The sequence below is a fragment of the Thunnus maccoyii genome, chromosome 15 (assembly GCF_910596095.1).
Source record: "Thunnus maccoyii chromosome 15, fThuMac1.1, whole genome shotgun sequence".
NCBI lineage: Eukaryota > Metazoa > Chordata > Actinopteri > Scombriformes > Scombridae > Thunnus > Thunnus maccoyii.
Window position 1 is genome coordinate 14,975,445 of NC_056547.1, and position 26,263 is coordinate 15,001,707.

General features: G+C 39.9%; 1 protein-coding gene across 8 annotated transcripts in view; it reads right to left on the reverse strand.

Moving 5' to 3' along the window:
- The window catches only part of trps1 (trichorhinophalangeal syndrome I), a 139,437-nt gene that overhangs the window by 84,688 nt on the left and 28,486 nt on the right, over positions 1–26,263 (reverse strand). For all 8 annotated transcript variants that reach the window (XM_042435247.1, XM_042435248.1, XM_042435249.1 and 5 more), the window contains one exon: positions 19,700–20,196. In XM_042435247.1, coding sequence (XP_042291181.1) covers positions 19,700–19,712 — 13 coding nt within the window. In that variant the 5' untranslated portion in view covers positions 19,713–20,196. The remainder of the gene's footprint in view (positions 1–19,699; positions 20,197–26,263) is intronic.

A 26,263-nucleotide genomic window follows, 5' to 3' on the forward strand; every position in this document is an offset into this window, starting at 1 on the left:
CTACCATTTCTCCTACTGGTGTGAAAGTTTTGGCGGAGGTAGAGGTGTGCGTGTGTGTGTGTGTTTGTGTGTGTGTGTTTGTGTGTGTGTGTGCATGTGTTTGTGTGTGCGTGTAGTGAAGACCCGACAACTTCCTCTCAACTTCCTGTGATCGGAGTTGGGGGGTTGCTGGGGGACAACCAGGAAATTACACACAAACTGGGTCGCAATGAGCTTGAAATGAGAGTAGACAATTACAGCACATAAAAGTAACAGCCGTCAGCGCTTGTGTGATGTAATATATTGTACATTGTCCACAATGTAAGCCGTTGTCAGTTCTAAGAAAGAGAGTTTAAAATTGTATCCAACACACACACGCAAACACTATGAACACACAGAAAACCGAAATCACACAGTGATGACAAAACACACAGACAATAGTTAGTGAACACGCACACACACACTCTAATGCACACAAAGAACAAAAAAGAGGAAGGAGGTGGCAGCACTGCCCAATGTTTCACAATAAAAGCTGAGATTAATTCACTTCCTTACACTGTGTGCATACAGTACATGCACATATGCGTGCATGTGTGTGTGTGTGTGTGTGTGTGTGTGTGTGTGCAGGCGCGTGCGTGTGAGTACTTGAGTATAAAAGACAGAGACAGACAAAGAATATGAGTGTATTCTTCCCTCATTTTCAGCGCTAACTCGTGTTTTCTCACACACTTATTTATGGGAGCAGATGTGCTCAGCCCAACACACACACACATGTGCACACACTCAAAGACACACACACGCACACACACACAGAGAAACACATGCATGTGAAGGACACTGAGACAGTTTAGAAAGCCTTGGGGCTCAGTCTGAGCTTTCATTTCCTCTATCCTGCATAACAACTGACAGATACACACATACACACACACATTCACACAGATACACACAGACAGACAGAGTGGATGATTATGAGACTCTTAGCCTGCCCAGAGGGACTACAGAGGTAGACAACTAGCTCTAAGAGAATTACTACAGAACCCCACTCTGCATTAAAACCTTTTCAACAAGACAGAATGAACCATAATCTTTCTGCCTCGGATGAAAATTAACTAGAAAAATTACAGCAATAACAAAAATAGGAGCTGTTTTACAAAGGCAGCAGGACTGTACAATTACAGCTAAAACAATAAGCAAATGAATCCTAGCAAAGGCATGATAATCAGGCTACAGAGGCTACAAAAAGATATACACTGAAAAGTTCTTGCAAATCTCTATGTATCAATTTGAGTTAAAAAAAGGTAATACATAAAGCCTACGTTTGAATTTCTAGGAGTTATAGAAGACACAGCCTCTAAGAGTGGAGTTAAATTGTCAGGCAAAGTCTAAGGAGGCCTTAAATTCTTTTAAAAAGTGTCACATTTTTGTTTTAACTTCAGGCTCTTATTCTTTCTATAAGTGCAGGTGTCACATTTTTCACACGTTGGATACCTCGGGAAAGTCAAAGGAAAATCTTCTCTTCCTCTTACAAGTTCTTTTCCTAATTAAGGCTGTTACTTTACCGCCCGGCGGTGCAGTGACAGAGAAGGTTTGCCTGGGGAAAAGAAATGTCCGTGGGTTTTTTTTTTTTTTTTTTTTTTTGTGAGCTCACATTCATCTCTCCTAAAAGTCACACGTTTATTTTTCCAACCGTTTTCATCTTCACCCTCCTCACACACACACACGCAGACATACTAACGAAACAGACAGTGAACTTTCCTGTGTTATTAGAAGTTGCCGGTCGTTGCGACATCAGAGTTCAAGATAACACACGCACACACACACACACACACACACACAGTTACACTACTGCATACTGATACACAGAGTACAGTTTAGATTAATTTGAAGACTTTTGTTTAGGCTTATTGTAATAGGGATTTTAGGGATAAATAGATTTGAAGAAGTGTATACAAAAGCTGCAAGCATACGTATAAACACACACATATATGGAAGACAATGCAATATTCTTGTTTCACCTCAAAAGCTACTCTCTGTGTGTATGTTCACTTTTTTTAATTTTAGAAGGGAGCTGTTACCAGCAATGTGCATAAAGAAGTGGTCCTTGTTAACTCAAACTATATGGACGCTGCTGTCGTAGGAATTCTAATTGCACTGTTCATGGAAATGTAATGTAATGCAGTCAAGAGGTTTCCTGCAGAGAACGGATTACCAAGAGATGCTGAATAAAACCATCACCGCAAAATTCATGAATAAATCCATCAAATTATGACGTGTCTCTTAAAAGAACTGAGGTACAGTGGCTCATGTGTGAGTCGAACCCAGAGAGCCAAAACGTTGTATTTCCTAGGGTTGAAGGGTCCAGACATGATATTTGATTTCACAAATTAAAAGAAAAATCCCCCATTTTATGTTGGCATATAATAAACAGCTCATTACAACAAGATGGCAAATAAATTCTTGAATCTTGTTTTTCTCAGTTTCCCTGATCAGCAGATTAATGCTGTTTGGCTTTAAAGGGCATTGCATTCCCATAACAGTCAATATTAGTGGGTGCCTTCACATAAAAGAACATGAAATATGTCTCTAACCTTTTAAAATTCCCCAAATCTCTTTTATATGAGTTCACAACACATGGGAAAAAGGCCTTTGTGAAAGCAAATTCCTGCAGCACCACAAACAAATTGAGCTTACATAATTTTCTGAAGGCCTCAGAATTCACAGGTTTAAGCTAAAACTTGTTCAATCGATGTTCACTGCTGATTTACACTCTCATTTTTTTCAGTGTTTTGGTTGCATTTTGTGCCTTTATTAAACAGTAGAGAGCTGAGAGGAATGAGTGGAGAGAGGGGTGGAGGATGACACGCAACAATCTCTTAAACCAGATTATACAGTCAGCATCTTAAAGCCCTAGGCTGCCCAAGACCCACACTTTTCAGTCATCTGCAAGACAGTGGCTCGACGCAGTAAACATGGCTTTTGATTGTCTACAAATAACAATGGTTTGGACGCATCTTCTAAAGTAAATGTGTATATTTTGTGTCAGGGATTGTGGGATTGTGTGTTATCCAGCGTGTAAGGTGCAAATCAAAGACATTAAGTTAACCTAAAATCACTATCCGCACAGCTGCTTATACACAGGAGGTGACCGTTATCTACATTGACCTGATTTGATCTAATTCTCCGTTCGCACCATATAAACTGAAATCGATCACCGGCGATTATCTGACTTAGGGAGCTCTGGATGATTTTATGGAGGAGGAAAGAGCACGGGGAGGTTTTGTAAGTGGGATGAAGATGGCAATTATTCAGGGAGCGTTGTCTCGACACGGATCCTCTGACTGAAATATCGACAGACTGTTATCGACCCTTAATCGTGTATTGTGGAGGCGCCGGCATCCCCTCTCCAATACACATTTTTTTAAAGATTTTTGGGGGGCATTTTTTTGCTTTTTTGAAGAGTGAAGAGGCAGATGGGAAACAAGGGGCGAGAGAGATGAGTATGACATGCAACAAAGGTCCTTGGCTGGAATCGAATCAGGGATGTTGCGGTTATGCGGTATGTACAATGACCATTTGGCTACCAGGGCATTCCCGTCAATGCACTTTTGATAATAATTTCATAAAGAGCAAAGTTTTTATCATATCCTGACACACTATTATACCTGACTTGTCTTATACCTGTAACAGGCACGGTTCATCATGTAGGTTTCCTGGCACTGCGTACAGATACAGACCTGACACAGAGAGAACTGCTGTGCTGTGAGCAAAATTCACTTTGAGTAATTTAATGTAGCTGAAACATCCTGCTGTACTGAACCCGAATAGTGTCTAAAAGGTGACGCATCTCTGTTATGCAAGTTCAATTTGGCCCTTTCTGTGTGTCTGTAGGCTATCATCATTTAATATTCTTGTAAAATTTGCTATTATTACCTGTCAAAATGCTGTAATTAGGATTCTGAGTGAAAAAAGATACCAACATACAGTGTCTATCAGCAGCAGAAGCCAAAAGATATGAATCTAGAAAAAAAAAAGACTGATATCGCGCTTAATTTCCATTAGTTAGCAGTCAAAAATGATCACATGGTCACGTCTGAAAAAAAAAGCTTAACACACCCTATCTTGCCTGTTCTGTCAGAACCTATCAGCCTCTTCTAAGTGTGTGGGGAGGATAAGTCATGCGACCTCTCAACTAGATCAGGACACCGTAAGTAGGTCATAGATTTACAAGAGATTCAGGTGTGGATCAGTAATAAGAGCATAGGTATGTCATCTTTAGTTCTCACACCCATCTAACTGCTGATACGCCCTTAAAAATCCACATACATACACACAGATACAGGCACTGACGCGCACAAACACAAGAGTTTAGTGCTTAAACCTATCTAGCTGTTACTACACCCTAAATCCTTTCATCTCTTATTTTTTATACTCAGCCCCTCCCTCTATCTTTCACTTCTTTTCATCTCTTTTTATTCTTCTCTCTAATCTCTCTCTGATCTATGCCACTGATGAATGACACACACAGTTAAAAAAAAAAAAACAGCATAATCCTCCGTGTGCTGGTGAGACTTTCTTCCATTTTTCCATGTTCAATTTTCAATTCAACTGACAGCTGAAAGTGTCTTCCGCATGTTAGAAAATGTCTCGCAGCCCCGGGGGCCAAAGCCAGGGTCTGAAGTTAACACCCCGCCAAGCACCAAATGCGGGTAGATTTTCCATTTGGAGAGTAAATGTCAGAAAGCTATCCGCCACACATGCAGGTAAGTGTAGTCACATATGTGTTTTTTTACGCACGTCTAAACAGGGCTGCGAAACTGTAGGAGCATGACGAAGCGGCAGCCACGGACCATCTCAAGCGCTCCTAGTTTCGCGGCACCGTTTGCTGTACGGAACGTCAGCTACTCTACATCACAGCTCTCCCTTAAACTGTCTATGTGACACAAAAAGTTATTTAGTATTTTGGCCAGTAAAAAATATGCTTGGTCAGTGGATTTTGTCGTCTACCCTTGGCAGATGAGTCAAAAAGTTTATTTCGGACACTGGCCGCACTGCAGACAGTTAAAATTAGCCAGAGATACAACTGACTGTTCCCCTCTTCCTGCCTTTTAGTTATCTGCCTTCTTGTCAATCACTACCTGTTGTCGGTATTTAATCTTTGTGCCATCACGCTTCAGTTACACATGAGTCAAAAAGAAACCGCAGTCCTGGCAACAATTCAGAAATGTGAAATCATGCGAAAAGAAACATCTGCACATGCATCTATCCCCCCCAAAAAAATCCAACCAACAACATATAACATTAACAGACAAAGAGACAGGGGCGAATATTAACTCCTGCACTCTTTCTATTTGTTATCTTTAAACTTGCCAAACCCGTAACTTTGCATATTTCTGGGTATGAATGTACACAGGCATAATCTTTAAAAAAAGAATACAAAGAATATGTAACTAAGAGAGAGAGAGAAAGAGGATAAGATAGACAGACAAAGGGAGAGAAGGAGAGTGGCCATAAAGGATAGATATAGGGAGGAAAAATAAGGGAATGTGAAGGAATTGATACTAACACAGTCAGTTAAGTTGGAGCGAGGGAGAAGAGAGAGAAGAGGGGAGAGAGGAGACACTTTGTCCAGAGTATGAATTTAAACTTTGATGTTATGTCACACAGGAAACTGACCGTTTATTAGTCATATTTCATTCTGCTTTGGCAATTCGATTTGACAATAGGTTGTCTCTTGACTTTAGAGAAAGACAGAGAGACAGGAATAGAGACAGAGAGAGAGAGAGAGAGAAAGAGAGAGAGAGATATTAAAACACAAGAAGAGACTGGGAAGAGATTTAGAAAGACAGCCCAAAAGGGAAGAGACAGAGAGACAGAAGGAGGACGAGATGTGAATTCATTGCCTTAAAAGCAGATCTGAGTCAAACACTATGATAAGAATCAGACAGCACATGCACACATACACGCACACACACACACACAAACACACACACACCCACAGACACACACACACACACACAGCGTCTGTGAATCTTTACTTTGAACCTCTTTGGAAAGATAAGCAGATAAGAAGTGTTCAATTACTGTTCAATTATAGTGTGTGTGTGCGTACATGTAAAAGTGTGCAAATGTGTCAGAGACGGAGAAAGAGAAAGCCAGTGTGAGACAGGAGCAGGGATGAGATTCTTTCCACCTATGTATCATTTCCTTTCTCTCTCTCTTTCTCTCTCTCTCTCTCTCTTGCTCTCTATGCATTGCTCCTTGATACTCCCTCACCATAATTTCACCCGTTGCAAGGCTCTGGCCTACCTTGCTCTATTATCCTGCTGTTCATGGAACATCTCCCTTGAAGCAATAACTTCAACTATCCTCTATCAAAAGAAAACAGATCTGCGCTGACAGATAGAGTTAACAACAAATACATTGTCGATTTCAAGCCGTCTGACAATGTGTCACCAGCTGATCTCATGAAAAGTAGTCCTGTCTGATGTGATACTCCACCAATCTCTAGTAGCAGCGTTCTCTTTTGTTTTGTCTCGGTCTAACAGGAAGGTCAGAGGTCAGGATCGACTGTGAGCGGCTCCTAAACCAGGTGCAGTTCTGGTCCTAAAGCTGTTTTTACCAACCTGAAGGTCAGGAACTCCTCTAAGAGGTCGAAAGGTAAATCGCAGGGGTCACGAGACAATTAACAGGAAAGGAAGTGACCTATGTTTACTTTTTGAGACCTTTTTATTCTTTTCTTGGCTTTTTCTTTCTTGTGAATTACTGGATGACTTCACTCCTTTAAAAAAAATCAAATTTGGACTGCGGCTAACAATTATTTTCATTATTGACTAATCTGCCAATTATTTTCCCAAATTAACTGAATAATTGTTTGAAATAATGTCAGAAAACCTGAATCAGAAAAAAATGCTCATCACAGTTTCCTAAAGCCTGAGGTGACTTCTTCAAATGTCTTGTTTTGTCTAAGCAACAGTCCAAAAATCGAAATATATTGAGCCTACAATGATAAAAAAAACGAGAAAAGATGAAGTTGCTCACAATTGAGAAGCTACATTTAGGACATCTTTGGTATTTTTGCCTTCAAATGACTTAATTGATTATCAAAATAGTTGACAATTATTTTTCTGTTTAATTAATCCACTAAATGTTTCAGTTTTAATTCAAATCATCTGAGAAGGAAGGATTGCTCTTTCACTATTAAATTTAACTGCTAACACCCTTTAGACATATGCAGTCTTTGATGAGGGGTCGCGAGTGGACATAGCTTTGTTTTAGGGGGTTGTAAGCCATAAAGTTTGGGAACCACCACTTTAAAACCTCACCCTCTGTTTGCACAGCTTCTGTCCTGTCCTACAGAGCAAAGGAGAGGCTGCAACCAGTGGTCCCAGAGGTGTTTTTTTTCCACAAATTTGTCAAGAGTTTATCGACATGGGGCAGCATTTGAGCACACAAGCCAAGGATAGCATGGCAAGGTGGCAGAGTGACTAAAGCATCTCTCAACCAGAGGGCCAAGTTATCTCCCCCGTGACTATAGGAAATCCACCCTGCTAACGTGTCCTTGAGCAAGACACCGAATCCCTGCCGGCCCCAGGGGTTCTGTTCTTGTAGCAGAGGCTAGAATCTAAGAGAGGAGATGAAAAGAGAAATTTCACAACGGGGGATCAGTAGAGTATCACAAAAAAGCCTATGAGCTAAAGTCACCAAAGTTCCACGCCTCACCTCCCCACAAAACACTCTGGTGGCAAATTATCTGCCTCCCCCTCCTTCTGTCTATGTGGCACTCTTTTCTCTTACTGCCTTTCTCTCTCCTCCTGTCCTATTATGGACATAGCAACAGTCCCGCTGTCAGGACGACTAAAGGTTTGATTCACCGTCTGTCCCTGTCTGAATGTGCACGCGTGTGTGTTAGATAGCAGATAAGAGCCATATATAAACAGCACTTGAAAGCAGAAATGTAAATGTTTAGAAGTCGCTGCAGAACACAGACCATATCAAGATACCAGAGAGAGCGAGAGAGAGAGAGAGATTAAGGCAGAGTTCACACCAGGAGAACTAACAGGAGACTGCAGTCAAGACTCAAGTCAGATTCCTCTCATCAATAAAGCTTAGTGGAATTTAGCATCTCAAAGCTATACATCCAACTTCTGAGGTAAAGAGAAAGCTTTGTAAGTTTTATAAGGACTGACCAGCTGGATGTTTTAGACACCTGTGTGGCTCGGTCACTCCAGGGCTCTGTGATAACTTGTGTATAGCAAATAATTTAGTGATAACACACAATATACACAGATGCTGCCGGGAACCCCATGTAAGAAACAATGTGTTCAAGCACAGCTGATGTTTTCTGGCCAAACACCAGCCACTGTATTAACTCCCATTAAATACAAGGAAAGTTTATATGTATATATGTATATAAAACAAAAAGGTCACACTTTCAAATATATAATTTAAAAGGGAGGAAAACTACATGATGGTCGATGTGCATGGTAGCTAGAATATAATGCTGCAATTAAGTTAGCAGCTTGGTTAAGTTTGTACATGGAAAGTTGCTCTGGTTTACAAGGTGAAATAACGCATGACAAGGTATGCTGATAACAGAAAATAACGAAAACGCTGAGTTGTAGAAAGCCGGGACGAGAAGGAGTGGTATCGCGCTTGATAAGTGGCCACTTACCAAAGAAAACAACCAGAAAAAGTGAAGTTTGTCACTTTTTTTGGGGGGGCAATGTGGTGAGAATATTAACCTTCAACTGACATTTTATTTAACTGCATCAGTATTGATGTTTTGTTACATGTAGCCTTAAACTGGCTGAGCATTGAGCACTCAACAGATGGTAAATGTTAAATGTAAACACACACACACACATCAGAAAGAAAAAGATTGCCGTTTTTCATGCAGCTGCTAAATACAATTGAATTGATTTTTGGTTGCTAACTCTCTCTTTCTTTGAACCATCTCTATTTCACGTGAATTTTAAAAATAAACACTCATTCTTCCTTCAGACAACCATATATATCTTTTCGATGGTGTTGCTGATGTATTTAGGTATGAGAGTGAGTGAGAGTGAGAGTGTATGTTCATTTCTCTACAGCCAGCACATATTATATACTGAAACGTGCTGATATGTACATGTACTTTAATTGGAATTTTTCTTGCAAATGTACCTTTAATCTCAGATCCAACACTCAAACTGAAGCTGTAAGCAAGCTTCATGAATCAAATGTGACAGGTTTCTTGTGATAATGGCAGTCTCTAAATGTGTGTGTCATGCTTGTGAATGTGTTTATAAGCATACATCTCTATATGTATGAACACGCTTACTTGAGAGCGCACGTAAGTGTGTGCACCCTTGCACAAGTGGGTGCTTGTGCATGTGTGTGACTGAGTGATTGTTAGCAGAAGCTCGTTAACCTCAGAAGTCATTACCACAGCCCTGAGGTTTACGCCAATTAGACAAAATAAACGACAAGCGAAAAACAAAACAGACAAATGAAAAACAAAAGGGGAAAATTAAGTGATTACTGGAGGAAAAATTGAAGTGATTATTTTCACCAATTTGAGAACAATATAAAAAATAAAAAAAAACAGATTTAAAATGACAAGAGAGGTGAAAAACAATTCCAAAAGAAAGAAAGAAAGTAATTATTGGAGTAAAAATAGAAAGTGTAATTGGAGTAAAACACTGCATCAGACTTGACTATTAAAGCTAATACGACTAAAGACGGAGACGCTATTATTGAAACAACAAAAGTGACGAAAGATCAAATGATAAAGATAAAAAATAAGTAACTCGCAGATCGGTGATTGTGTTTGCGAGTGTGCATGTGTGTGTGCATGTGTGTGTGTGTTTGTGTTTGTGTGTGTGAGTGAGAGAGAATAAGGTAGTATTTGACATCACTGCTCGAAATGTAGTCTTTTTTTCTTTTTCTCAAGACGTTTTTGTTTTTACAGCTTCACTCTGGGCAGACCAGACCGCTGTACACACATTCTCACACACACATACACACACAGAGAGAGAGAGAGAGAGAGAAACGCACACACAATACATATTCCCATACACACAGACCCCTAAAGGGGCCTTTTTCCACATTGGGCCATATGGTGCAGACAGGCGCACGGAAACAATTCTCCAAAAACAACACACACTCTGCACTTAGAAACCTGCCACACAGCCACACACACACACACATACACACACCACATATACAGATTTTCTCTCTCTCTCTCTCTCTCTCTCACACACACACACACACACACACACACATACACACACACACACCAGACAGTTAAACCTGCTGAATGAATTGCTGCCTTGTTCAGCAGTGCACTAATGGCAAGGAACCTGCCATGGAGATTACCACACACACATACACACGCGTTCAAACACACACACACACACACGCTAAGGCTCAGCATTAAGCATTCTAGGGCACTTATCCATTAGAGAGGTTAGTTATTTTCCCCAGTCTAAAAGTAGGTTTTCAACTTAATATTCCAACAGAGGCAGTTGTAAATCTACTCCGTTAAGCAGCTGGGGCAGATGTCTGCAAAAAGCTGGAACTCGACCAGTTATACTGGCTAATATAACAGCTAATATTTGACTTGCTGGCATCAGACAGTGGTGCTATCAAAAATAACAATTAGCCTGACTGCCAAAGTGGAATATATGTACCTCATGCATCTTATTTCTAACTAATCTAACAACTTTTGATGAAAGATGTGTCATGAATTGTATGGTAAAGGTAAAGACTATGCTAATAAATCAGTATAGTGTCATTAGCACAGTCTGTAGCATATATGGACAAGAAAGTCTCATCAGATATATGAATTTCTACCAAGTCTGCGAGTTAACAACCGGCGGAGCTGATTGGAAGTCTTATGCCAAACAAAAATGAACTATGCTTCACTGAATTACACAACGGACTGTCAACAGCCCTCTTGAGTTTTAAAGATTTGAGATAAGAGATTTGCATCAGACTGAATGAAATCACAACAAATGATTGGCAAAAATCCAACCTTTGAAACAAGAAACAACAACATAAGCAAGAATAAAGAATAAGAAGTCACCCAACAGGAAAGTGTTAAGTCAAACTTCACTACATGAAAACCTAAACGGCAGTAGTCCTGAAGCAGGATCCTGTGCCAAACCTGTGCAGATCTTGACTAAACAAAGCACAGACACCTCCTTATTAAGTCTGCCTTGAGATCACCAAGAACTGTGATCATCCTAACATTCATCTGATGATGGTGATACATTCGGTCTAGTATCTGTCTCTCTCTTACTCTAAGCTCAGTTTAATGCCGTCTTTATGCACTTATATCAATGCAGTATACAGCAAAGGCTTTGGAAGTATTTGACAGTAATCATGTTAAAAAAAAAAAACATTCTCATCCAATCTTTCAGTCGCAGGTTTATTTTCTCTAAATCCATTTCTCTGCCAATCACTAAATGTCCCTTTTTCTTCACGTAGTCAAAGACGCAGCAGGTCCTCCAGTCTTTTTAACTATATGGAACTTTTCATGTTCCATTACTGACAATTGGCTCCAAAAGGATTCAGGAGTCAAATTCAACAGTGTTTGTTATTGCAGTCAAACATATCCGAGGGACCCAAAGCAGCTGGAGTCAAAAGTGTCTGATTTTCCAGGTCGACTTACTCAGCATTGATTCGTTAAGACCAAATAAGTGACTTCTGTAAGACATGACGCAGAGAAAAAGAGCAACACTGAGTCATCTCCCCGAGAGAGACTCTGTCTTTCATGAGAATGGATAATAAATAACAGAAACACACACACACACACACCATACAATGTATAACTACTACATACTTGACAGGCTACACAGGCCTCTTTCATCATACACACCAGAAAACACATTCATTAAGACAAACACACGCACACATGCACACTGAATACTGTAGTGCTCGACATCCACAGTTTTTTTCCCATAACTCACAAAGACACAAAACTAACTCAATACATTTAGTTTTTAACACTTTTAATAGAATAATACAATCTTTTGGCATTTGAAGGTAATAACTATAAAGATAAAACACATAATATAAATTAAAGGTTGCCATTATAATCCATCCTCATCTCTGCATGAAAGCCTATTGTATTAAAATTGCTCCAAATGCATTGAAATCATTGAGTGGTAGGAAATTATTTGAGTAAATAAAGTAGAACAAATCTCTTTCAGATGGCTTCCAATAGAAAATAAACCTTTTTCATTATACCTGTCAAACACCTAAACGTAGTCATCAACAATGTAATGATAAAAATGGAGTTTCCTGTGCTTTTCCTGCTAAGACAAATCAGCGTTCACTGTGAGAAGCTTTAATATTTAAAGAAAGTGAATAGTAATCATAGCGTCATATAATATTTTCACCACTGAGTGTGCGCCCCAAGTGCTGAAATCTTTCCTATTTATTGCAGGAGGAATAACCAGCGTTAGCAACCACCACATCAAAAATGATATATTGCTGGACATATACAAACACAGTATATGTTTACAGTAATACTCAGTCAACATCTCATGTTGCTGCTGGCAATGCTTATTTCTTCCTGTTTATCTTTGATGACAATTTTGTGCCTGCATTGTTCCACACACCCATGCTCCCTCTGCACTGGCACTGGCAACACACTCAAACAAGCACAGCAGTCTACTGTGAAACTCACTGCAGCATGGTGCCTGACTCGGCTGCGTTTGGCTTTGGTGGGCACCTGGATCTGAAAAAACTACCAGTTGGAACTATCTGTCAGCCCCCAGCTACCCTCTTTTTATTGTTCTGGCAAGTTGTGTGGTTGCTGCCAGGCAGCCTGGCTGCTAGCTGCAGCGCCACCGCTAGCCACTAGCCCGTCAGCTCCCAGCAGCTCTGTCTTTATCGTCTCGGGGAATGGTGCTGGTGCTGTCTGCCTGGCAGCAGTACTATCAACGGCGGTCGGAGCCTGTGCCTGTCTCTGTTGCATTTCCTCAGCGGTGGATTCGTGTTTTTACAGATCTGCACAGATTCTGACAACATGTTATAAAATGTGAAGTAATCTATAAAATCCACTGTGCATGTATAACTGAGTTCTCCGCCAAACTCTCCCTATGATGTCAGGATACATGAATGAATAGCATTGATACAGAGAGAAAGTCTGCAAAGGTTTGTCACCACTTTAACTAATACATGGTTGAAAAAATATCAGCAAAGTGCTCCTTTGAGCAAAAAGAAAAACAGTACAAGTTTTTGTCAATATACACAGCCACATTCGAGCTGACTTGGCAATAATTTCTGTACCTCAGACAAGGCTGCGACTGCAGTGATTTTTCCTTCCAGACATACCAGGAGCAGCACACAGCTGTATAGTTCACCAGCATATGGATTAAATAAATACAGTCTGCACTGAGCTTGTTAACACTTGTTCACTTCGCTACAACACACAGTTGTAGCCAAACTGAACAAAAACACACACCCACATCTGTGCATGCCCCACAGAAATACACACAAGCCGCATGCACACAGACACAAACAGGTAGCCTCACACACGAGCAAAGATCCTTAAAGAGTAAATGTGTCAGTGGATGGGTGTAGCACAGGTTATCGTTAGAGCAAGTAGTGACACATACGCGGGTCTAATGGCTTGGAGAGCAAAAACAAACATGCACATACACATACTGTGGGAGAGGGCTTTTGATATGCATTAAGTAGTGTAAGTGTTAATCATTAACAAAATATTTCGGTAACGTCATCTATATTTACCAGACTTCAGCATTTGAGTGCCTCTGTGGTACGAAAACCTTACTACTTTCTCTACTGCATAGACTCATAAGCACACACACACACACACACACAACGTTGCAAACATTCAGACAGATCCTTAGACGTACATTCAACAGATGCCTCTGCCTCAGACACACACACACACATACAGAACAGGCTTGGAGTGTAATTCTGTGGTTTAATAATGCTGAAATACAGAACCACTAGTCGGGGTCTGGTCTCCCTCTAGCTATGTGGTCAGTTGCTAACCTAATCTGATTAATGGATTTCAACCCCAACTCTGCTACAAACACAGAAACAGACAGAGAGGAAGATAAATTGGTAGAAGCCTTGAAAACTAGGTTGGGTCCAGTGCCCCTGCTTTGCCTAGTTACCATTCTTAATCTGATTAATGGATTTTTTCCCCCAGAAAAGCTGGACAAAAAGAGAGCCCTCAAAACCAGCAGTGGAACATTAACACACCAAACAACCACCTAACAAATGCCAGTCAGTTCTGGCTGTATAAAGTGGTTCTACAGACGAGCTGCAGAGACAGGTGGATGGGACAAGTGAGTGGCGAATTTAGGATTGATTTAGGGTTTCCCACGGTTTGTTTACTGTCAGTTATCCACATGTGTCTAAGCAACTGGGTGGTTACTGGGGTAGTCTTTATCCTTACATACATACTGGAGAGATGTCCCGAGCCAAACCCAAGGATCAGTATCAGCTAAAATAAAGCAGATCAAATACCATACTCTACTATTTTTGTCCACCTACTTTACTTTACAACTTCACTCATATATGCAAGTGAAAATTAGAGTGTGTGAAGAAATGATTTGGGCCCTCTGGAGCAAATGACTCTGAATTCACTGAAGTGGCCCGAGGTTTGGAACAGGATGAAGTGTATTTGGACAAATCTATCGTGAATCTGTCATTAGTACGAGCAATTTTGACTACCTGGGTAACCTCCTATACATTGTGTGAAGAGTTGATCGGTAGACTATGTTCCAATTAGGTACAAATACAAACATGTGACACATTGTGATGAACACCATACACTGATGGACATGATGCAATGACTGCATTATAGATTTGTGAAGTGGGAGGGGCTGCTAGCTCAGGAAGTGTTTTTCCCCATTCTGTATTCCCACTTCAACCTTTTCTTTACACAATATGCTCAAAGTTACATAACATAGAAACATGGGACTCTCCTGGATAATGTAACAGTCCTACAGGTTTATATTATGACCACCAGTTTCAAGTGTTTCAAACTTTGTTTCTGAGAAATGATACTTTGTCTGTGATTTTGACATGCTGGATGGCTAAAAAAATACTACAATACCCATGAGCCTCAGCCAATGTTGCTATCAAGAATCAGAGAGGCACCATAGTTGTTAAATGACCAGAAATGAAAAGTGAACTGAATCACGCTGTAGATTGTATAATCAGTTTTCTCAAAGCCGCAATCTTTAGGTTCCGCCCACCGACAGCAGCACACACGGCTGAATTTTAAGCTTGATGATTGGATATTTCTTGCTGGAATGCACCTCGGGAGTTGAAATTAACCTCTACCCTGAACTCTTTACGTCCACAGTCTTGTGCCTTCGACTTTTTACCAAAGAACCACATATTTTCTAATGCAGTTGTTCATCTTTTGTGCTGATGACTTAACTAGGACAGTTTCACGCCAATCCAAGCCATAGAGGTGCTCAAACTGTGAGTGAAGTAACGTCGTCTGTAGGAAAAGTGAACCGAGGGTGCGAATAGCTCCTCCCTGTTCGCAGTTCTATGGTTGTTGTAGTTCAGTGACTCTGAGGCTTGAGAGCATTCTAGCTTTGTTGTAAATCAAATGCCAGGTTAGGAGGCTGGCTGCTAATATACCTGTTTGCTCAGCCCAAATTTAATCAATACGTGAGAGACAATGCAATTAATTAACAGAAAAACAGAAGGCTATGTTCTGCCCCTTATCTGTGATGTCACACTGATTTAAAGCCCCAATGAAAATGAACTGAAAACAAGCCAAAATCACTTTAAGACAAAAAGAAAATGACAAATTCAATGTGATAATGCAATAAACCCTTGTTGATTTTTTTTTTTACTAGTGACAAACTGATTTAAGAATGAAAACACACACACACACACACACACACATCTCCACACCCAGACAGAGACTGAGACACACACACACATCTGTCACTTTGATCTTTGATTGATTCTGTGTCCTTTAAACAAGTCGATCATTAACAAACTAACAAATTAAGTCATTAATTGCCATGACAGCTGGTGACACCTCCTTTATTAATCTTTGTCTGCACAATTAATATGCCTTAATTGGAATTAATTAGAATAAATTGTTGTTTGGGTTTTAGGGGACGAAGAGAAAGACCTGCTATGCGTGCGAGTGCAGGTGTGTGAGTTTGTGGGGGTGGGGGCTACCCTATGTACAGAATAATAAATGGGTACTTGTTGCTGTCTCACACACACACACACACACACACACACACACACACACACCCACACACACACACACACACACACACACACACACACACAGACTAAAACCGACACAAAAACCAGTGTCTGTGTCTGGTTTGTGTGCCAGAGCTAATAGTAATACATCGCGCTGTAAAGCTGTGAAAAGATGAGATCATCGTACACACAATGAACCACCTGCTGACCTATTTGGTGCAAATAGGTCAACAGGTAGTTATCATACATACTGTGTGTTCACACATTTTCCTCTGAAACAGGTTTCACTGTGACTTTTGCTGTTTATGTGTCTGAGAGTGAGTCAGGATGAGAGAGATAAAAACCGAGAGGACAGTGAGCGGATGACACAGAAAGAAAGAGATCTACTGATGAACAAGGGGAATAAACACATGCCTCAGAGGAGCAAAACTCATTTTTGGGCCACTACATCACAGAAATCAATTCCTGAATATCTTAGTAATGTGTGTGTGTTTGTGTGCATGAGAGTCAAACTTGCTTTTGAACCTGACTGAATTGTCTCTACTCGACATTCCTCAGTTTTCTAAAACCCTAAAAAAAAAATCTGCCAACTCTGACGTGTACGAGCACATCAAAGACTACATGATACCACAACACACACACACACACATGCACGCGCACATACAAGCGCGGATGTATGTATGCATGTGTATATACGTACACAGTTGAAGGCATGCGAACACACATAGGCACATATGTAGACACAGTTAAACATACACACGCACACAAACATAGACCACAGCTAAAAGCATCAAGCAGCTCAAAGCAATCCGCCCTGCTGAATAACATCACCAAGCAAAGCCACCGTACCACATAATGAAAAACATACACAAACACACACACAAACATGCACGCACATACGCCCGCACTCATGTGCATAAAAGGCCTCATGCTCAGGCTCATTCTAATCATTTATCTAAACACATACTAAAAAAAAAAACCTAAAAAAAAACCTCAATTTAAATGCAGAAATAAAGTAAATTTTAAAGAAGCACAAATTGATATCATGGACACACACACACACACACACACATACACACCACACTAAGCCAATGAACTTCCCTGCATTTATCCTTAAAGGGTCAGTTCACCCAAATGACACAAAAACATATTTTCCCACTTAGCCCAAGTGGTATTTAGCCATACAGATAGTTTGAGTTTTATTTGAGGAGTTTTTAGGAACCCTGCCGCTGAGACCTCTGCTGCCATCCCAATATAATTAGAGTGAGTGGAACTTTGTTTCAATGCACTCAAAAATTACATTTGTAAAACCCAAGTCCCTTTCCAGAAATAATGTCCCAGTTACTTCAGATAATCCAGGGACCTCGCTGAAAACTGTTGATAGTTTTCACAATTTTTTTTTTTTTTTTTAACTTCGGTGGAAACAGTTCCCAATGGAAACTGTCGAGACAGCAAGACAAGAAAAAAGAGGAGTGTGTGTGCGAGAAATAGAAAGGAAACAGAGCGCTTCGGTGTGTGTGTGTGGTGACACAGGTGTCGGAGGATAACACAGCAGTTGTATATGTGTGTGTGTGTGTGTGTGTGTCTACACTTGGTACTGTACAACTGATGACTGGTGAGAAATGGCAGCAAGCTTAAACAAATTATGATATTTCAACACATCTGTGTACTTGTGTGCCCCGAAGTGCACACTTTTACAATAATCCTGATTCAGCAAAATATAGTGTATAGTATCATACCGCACATCACTATATCAATAGACACAACTGCTTACTTTACTAAAATTCACAAACTCATGCTGTCTTTCTCACACCCAAAAAAACACACACATACACATACACTGAGTACAAAATAAAGGATTCTCGCACATACAGCATAACTCAGTGAAATGACTCAACATACAAAACCCCTTGTTCCACACATACACACATAAACACATACAGTAGTTTAAGAGAAACAATCTAATATTCACACTGCTATTATGTACCCTCCACCACAAACCACTGCAGTTTAGTGTGCACACTTACATAACCTCAACTGTATGTAAATGAATTTCCTGTAGTACAATAACCTGTGTGTGTGTATGTGTGTGTGCGTGTGTGTAGGTCCTGATTGCATGCAGCAACAGCCCGTTCAAGTCAAGGATTTTAACAAATTGATCCCTTACATTCACTTAAAATAAAGCTCTACATTCGACTAACGGGCACAAAAACATCCAGGTATACGTTATCACCCTGTAACTGCATCACCAACTAAGCAGAGTGGCTTCTGCACCCCCTGTAATATATAAGTTTTCACTGGTGGCACTTGTCAACATCACCACCACTATTTTCAAAACAAAACCATGGAGAAAAACAGTTAGGTCAGAAAGGTTTACGGTAGTTAACTAGACACAGCTGGTGTCAGCTACGTGACTGACATTTTTTTTTTTACTCTAACTACATGTGATCTAACGCAGCTGATCAAACAACTGACCGAGGTGTTGTCACCAGACTTTACTAGCACAGGTAACGTTTGGTGAGATCGCTGTGTAACGTCAAAGAAACAATCTTTGTCTGAATCCGGATGATGATCATACAAACGTTTTTTTTTCAGCCTCCACAAGTAAAGCAGATAAACTTGGTACTTAAGGCCACCGCAAGGCAAAGCATTTTCAGGCAACACACGCAGTCACTTCCTCCAACAGCGATGACTAAGAGCAGTTTTTCATAATACTGCTCATAGAACTGTTTTTCTGCATAAACACCATTTTATCAGCAGTCGTTTAGTCTCAGTAACCCATCTCCTGTACCCGTTCCAGGCAAAGACGAGATTTCTAGTCGAAACTTTTTTTTTTCTTTCATCTAAAGAAAATGGCGCATGCACTGTAAGTTTGTGTTTATGTGTTTTATAAAGTTTAAACAAAAATCATGACTCACTGTATGGTCATATTGTCAAGCGCACCCACACAAAAATGCACAAACACAACAACAAAAAAAAATCATACAAATTATACTCCCTCAGGTAGTAAATAACAAAAGTTTGCAATTTACCAAAAAATGACCATAAAACATTCTTTTAATCCACAAAAATTTGAGCAATGCTTAAAAATTGAAGCTTGTTCTACAAGATAAATATAGATGTTTATGTGGTAAACAGAGATCGGATATCAATTCATAAGCACTAATTACTCATTATTCTATAACAGATTGATCAATTGACAACAATAAATCAGAATGACAACCTTATGATATATTAAAAAATGTGTTTTAAGGGATTTGATTCCACTTCAAATTGCTGAATGTTACCGAAGCATGCAGAAATGTAATTTAAACACATATCATAACAAAGAATACTTTATTTTTTTCCCTTAATGCATAGCTAAGGTATTAAATGTTTTTGAGTATTTTTGTTCCATGATTTATGTCATATGATCTTAGTAATGGAGATCATGTTATTTAAGTTATTAACTGTTATGTTGAGGGATTAATCATTTTTGGAATGACTGGATTAAAACATAAACATGTCCTACCTCTGCTGATCATCAGGTTATAAAAACATCATGGCTGACTCCTGGCCTTGGCATCAGTTCTGTTGAAGCGGCTCAATTCGATCCCGCACCGCAACGGTCCGTCCAGCAGCACAGCTCGGCTACTGGCCCTCTGTACTCCACTCCGGTAATGGGAAGCAGAAACCAGGTGTCGAGCTCGCACTAATATCCCTCCATTTCTTTATCAGGTCCACGTAACTCCACACAGGTCCGTGAACATTGGAGCAAAAATGTTTCTGCTTCTTTGATTTTCTGTTTATGAAACTCCACGTAGCATCAGCTACCTTTGGTCCAGGGCTGTTGCTCCTCTTATGCTTCACATCTGGCCAATACAGCTTTGAGTTTGATCAAGTGTGTTGTAGATCCGTGGAAGAAGTTTTAAGCAGGCTGCTGTTCTTGTTGTCCTGTCTTTTTTTTTTTTCCAGTTCTGGTTTAGGTCCTCAGTCACGGTTGTCAGAGTCCACCATCAACTTAATAACCTGGAAAATGACAGAAAGACAAATAACTTTAGAAACGGGCACATTCTGCAGCATTTACTGGAAGCTATTTGAGCCAACATTGTCCATATTTTACATTTACAGGAAACAATTTTGTGTAGACTTTAGACATCCAAATTGACTGGCTGATCAAAGGTGCACAATAAGCAAAAATATTTAATGCCCTGCTGAGACCTCAGCCAGTCAAACTCTCTAATTGTACCAATTTTGTTTTATCACCGTAGTTGACAGCTGACACCTTCCACATGTGAAGAACGATTTGGGGCCAGGCCACTGATAAAGTGTGGTAAAATGCCCAAACTATGTGTGCCATTGACGAGGGAAAGCATCAACCAGCTTTTCTCAAATGGTGAAACCTATGTGTAATATTTTATCTCTTTCACATTTTCTTCTAAAATCTGCAATTAATAAAAGTAATGTTTTTGAAAACTGTGTTTTTTAAAAAGCCGCTTAGAGATGAAGGACATGTTCAAGGCAGTTGGATTAAGAACAAATATTTCTCTACTTCTTAACAACATATGTGTGTACGTTTGTGTGTGTGTGTGTGTGTGTGTGTGTGTGTGGAGAGAGAGGGAGAGAGGGTGCAGTGTAATGTAATGTTAGTGCAGTCTAATAACAGCTATCTATAAAACAAACACATTGGTAGAGTTCTCAGTCAACTAAAAATACTCTCAGTTAAGTGTCCAGTACAGTGTGCTGCCAGTAAATTGTGACAAAAAAGCCTCTAATAATACCAGGAGAAATTAATTCAAATTAGCAAATAATTACAGTTTGTGGTTGCAATCAGTGGCACCAGCATACACACACACACTCACTCTCTCTCTGTCTCTCTCTCTCTGTGTCTCTCTGTGTGTCTCTCTCTCTTTCCACAAGTATTATTCGCTCTATTTCAATATTGATCACTGTATAAAAAGGAAACAGGGAGGTCATCGATGACCAGTTTCCAGGAATTACTAAACAAATCGCCTCCAATCTAATTTCCAGTGGTTGTGACCGTTGACAAATATATTTTCTTTATTCGGTAATTCTAGTGTTAAATGTCAGACTCTCCGGTTCTCAGTTCCCCCTTTTGTTGCCCCAACCACAAAAATCACCCCACCCTCTGCGTCTGTACCACTCCTCTCTCTCTCTCTTTCTCTCTCTCTCTCTCTCTTTCTCTCTGCCACCCCTTCTTCGTCTTTCCATCCATCTTGCCTCTCCTCTCCCTCTCACCGCAAATCTAAATCTGAGTCTGTATTTATACAAAGCCGGTTTCCTTGGGTCAGTCTGACTGGTGTATGTGTGTGTGTGTGTGTGTGTGTGTGTGTGTGTGGGCACGTAGGTGTGTGTATCAGTGGTGGATAAAAGATAAGTCTTAACGCACGCACACTTGGGAGTTATTTTTGGAACTTGCTCACTTCTAACACCACTGTTATGTTGTATGTTCTTTGTTTTCCTGATTGCATGTATGCTAAACTTAACTGTCTATTCTTTTGAAATGACCAAAACTGTTAATTTTCAATTCAACTTGTACTACCGCCCTTTAAGTTTAACCCTAAGTAAATAAGCAAGACAGCAGGAGAGCTGAAATAGATGCAGAGGAAGGATTGCCATGACTCAGGATACCTGTTCAGTGGTTTACCTGGTCCTGACCACATCCACATGCAGTTCTGACTTTGTCTGGACTATAGATAGAAAATGAACGCAGCTATTTCAGCTATTTGAGATCCGGAGTGTGTCATTATCTGAAAAAGGATATCTGCTGTTAGAAAAGAGAAAACAGAGATTGCTTGCATGAAAAGCGAAGCACATTATGAGTCATTACTGAAATTATGAGTCATTTTAAGACCCTCCCATCTTAAAACAGTAATGTTTTTGAAGATATAAACATGTCTTTGAGAAACTGGTTGGTGTTTTTCAGGTAGACGTGTGGGATGAAACCCGTCGCATGTCCCCAGGCGACAATGTACTTCCTTGAGGTTATATATAATTTCATTGTGTTAAATGAGCATACATTTTAACAAACCTAGCTTAGCTCTATTGAAGGCTCATCTCACTACAAGCTATGAGAGCTTAGTACACAACGATCGAACTCATACATTCTGATGTTTTCTCCAGGCTGTAAAATCCTCACTGTGAAATTATACTGAGCGCACACACACACATACATATACACGCACATGCTTCCGGTTATTACATGATTGACCACATAATAGCACAAGCTATTAGAGCTGAAAGAGCATTTTCTTCAAGAAAGTACAAAAGACAAAAAGAAAAACTCGAGGGCGACTTACTCATTAGTAGTACTCACAACAGGAAAAGAAAAAAGAGAGAGAAGTTTTCTTTCTCTTAAAGAGTGAGTGTGACTCTAAATATTTTCCCTGTGGAGCTCTGACTCAGACTAGCTGCTGCTTACTCATTTACTCAATCACTGTCTTTCCCTGCCCCTCTGTTTTTCTCCTTATCCTCTTTTTTTTTTTCTCTTTATTTCTCCACGATGACTTATCTCTATCTTTTTTCATTCCCGTCTCTCTGTTGCTCTCACTGTTACAACTGTTTCCACGTCTCATGTCCATCAACTTTTAACGCTCCGCCTCACTTCTCTCTCTCCCCCCCCCCATCTCTCTGTATTTCCCATCAATTCATCACTAGCTCTCTGTCATATTCATATGATTCTTCTGTCTCTTTTTTCCAACTGTGATTGTGGCTGAGATCCCCCCCCTCCCCCTCCCTCCACCCCCCTTCAAACTCTTCCCACCACCACAGCCGCCGCCTCCTGCGCTCCAACCCCCCTCCACGAATGTGTGTGGTCCGGTCCGACTATAGACCGTTACATTGTCCCAGACAGGTTGGACTGCGCCACCAGCCGGCAGACGAGGGGGAGGTGGGGGAGATGGAGAGCGGGGGGTTCCTAGGGAATGTTTGTTTTTCTGTTTCCAATTTGGTCCAGCCCGAGGAACTCCACACTCCGCTCTGTCTCAAACACACCATTCATGACGGCCTGACGTACATGATTACACACAAATACCCTCTCACTAACTCTGCCTCGCTCGCGCACACGCGCACGAATGAACGCACGCATGTACGCACACATGCCGTGTCAAAAGCCAAACTGCCACCTAAACACACAGACACACACACATACCATACACGCACACGCACACTCCTCTCACATTCATTTTCAATCATTTTTACCATGAAACACAAGCCCTTTAATTTATCTTTGTTCACATCTTTTATTGTTTTCTGATTTGTTATTGCTAATGCCGTTTCAAATGACATGGTGGTCAAACTAATTACGCTTGTTTCTTCCTCGTCTTTCAGTGATTTTTTCCCCCCCTCTGTCCCCAGGAAAATGATTGTCTTTGAAAGGCCTTTTTGATGTGTCTCAGTGCGTTTTTAGATGTTATATAGACAGAGTTAAGCTCCATGTTCCACCAATTACAGCACAGAGAGCACATTGTTTCTTATTCAACTCAACTTTTCCATCTGAAATGGATTATTTTAGTCAGTTTTGTTGTTTGGATTTCAACTACACAACGCTGATCTTTGCATGTACTAATAAAAACTTTATCTTGTATCAATACAAACAAAACGACTGGCCCACAGGCAGACAGATAGAAAGGCTTTCTTTGCTGATGAGTTTGTTTTTAGATGTCATGTAGTTAGATTTTAGTTCCACATTCCATCAATTACTCATTGGACAGACAGGAAACCACAGTGTTTTTTTTTATTCAAACACTGCATATGAAAATTATAGGTTTATTCAGATATTTTGATCCTTTGTGCTTTAAATTCACAAAGTGTGATGTTCAAAACGTCTAAAAAAATGATTAATGACTGACAGAAAGAACATCAGATAACACGAGCAGACTGACACGCAGACTTTTGCTGTTTTTATACAAGTTGAGTTCTACCTTCCACCAATTATGGCAAAGAAATCAAAATTTTTCCAAACAGTATTTAACTGTACCGCAAAGCTCCATCTGAAAACAACATCATTTTCACTGGTTCTTCGCCACATCTGAAAGTTATTGTTTTAGGTGTGCCTATTTTATTTGTGTTCCAAATACATTAAACAGCTGGAGTAATTTAAAATAAAAATGTATTTGTATATGTTTATTTAATTTTTAAATTGTCTGGACATTCTTAATTGGTTTTAATGTTTTTTTTTATGGTTTGAATACTAAAAATAGACAGCAGCAACTATGTATGTTTGCCCTGGATACTCAGACAGACAGGAAAGCTAAAGTAGGTCTGTCTCTTTGTTTTTTTTTTTTGGTTGTTGACTCATCACTCCTGCAACATGGACTTAACATCAAAATCCAAATAAGAGGCAAAAGAGCAGGCAGGAAAAGGATATACGTACATCTGTTCCTCATTCCTCCTTTAAACACACTATGAAATTACCAGAAGCCCTCGAAATGTTAAAAAAAATAAGCCTGAAATTGACAATGTGAGCTGCGAATATTGAGAAAGCATTGTTTTGTATATGAGGTTATCAGAATTGATCTCCATCTTTATCAAAAGCATCAACATTATAGTGATCATGCTTTCCCGCAAGACATGACACAAATGCCAATTTAAGACAGTTAATGATAACTCTTCTGTTAGAACAGCTCTCTTTTGTGTGGAGAGATGGAGAAGAAAAAAAAAAAAAATGAAACAATACGGTTTTTATCCCTTGGCTGGAAAATATTAACATGATAGCTCCCTGCAGAGGACATGTCAAAAAACGGACCTCACTACGAGGAGTTGAGAAGCAGCTGACACTAACTGCTGATGTCCGTGTCAAAACGGTGTAGTGATGACTGTCTAAGGTTACACAGAGAATATTTCAGTGTTCCTAATCAATTTCTTTTGACTGATGACTCCAAAGGGAAAAATCACAACACACATATTTGACATAAAAATGGACCTGAGTCTTACAACAGAGAACATCAGAGCGTGCCAGTGGTATTGTTCCCTTGTGAATGACATCTATTAGCAACCTTGATCAACCAGATCTTTCAGTTGTTGAGGTTTCAAGCTAAGGGTGTGGTCTGCCTATTCATTACTGTAAGCAACGCCCAGAGCTTTCAAGTTTTGCTCTGACACAGATGCACGTGCAAGCTGATGACACAGCGCCACTTCCCTCTAACAGATATGTTCCTCTTGGTGTCTTAGTGCCTGAATAAACAATCAAAGAAACAATTCTAAATCAATCCACTTCTTCCTGTGAAGTGTGAATGTAAGCCTAATATTAGATACATCAGATCTAAAGGCTCAATCACAACAGTTTTAGAATTATGACTTGTTTATTTTATTATTTGAATCACTAATTAACTGCCTTTATTTGAAGAGCACAGTAGATGGCATGTGGAGAGAGAAACGGGGATTGACATGCAACAACGATCCCCAGCCAGAAACTAACTGGGGAATTATGATTATATATTATGTGACTTCGACCACTAGGCCACAGGAAAGCCACAGAATTATGACATTTTACAGAACATGATCAATATTTATGTGAACTAATAAAATCAAAGATTCAAATAACTGCACATAATGCCTTAAACATTTCTTCGACATAATTATACAGGGAATTAAAATAATTCTTGCTATCATCAGTTTTGTAATCTTCTTAATCAAAACAAGAACATTAAAATAGGTGCACCTCTTTAACAGTTTTAGTGTCATTTTTCAGTTAAACTGCAACTAAATGACCGAGGTATTAGTCAAAGATTTGCACTTTGTAAGCAGGGAAGAAAACTTACTTCTTGGTCTGCTGGCTAAAGTAGCTCCTACATCTCAAAACTTGCCAACAGAATACCCCAATGATGACTTGTTAACTGATGCTGTGGCTGGTAGAGGAGACAAACTTACCAACCACAGTCAAGAAAGAATCCGCATTTGCCTGGTGGAGGGGTGTTAATGTCCCACCTTGATGTACGATAGTAGCAGGAAGCCGGGAGCTGCATAAATCAACACGGGACTGTTGATTTTGACCTTGCTCTCCACAGCTAAGACTCTCATACATCAAAAATAATGGAGAACAAACTCTGCTTCAGTGGTAGTTGTAGGCGTAATG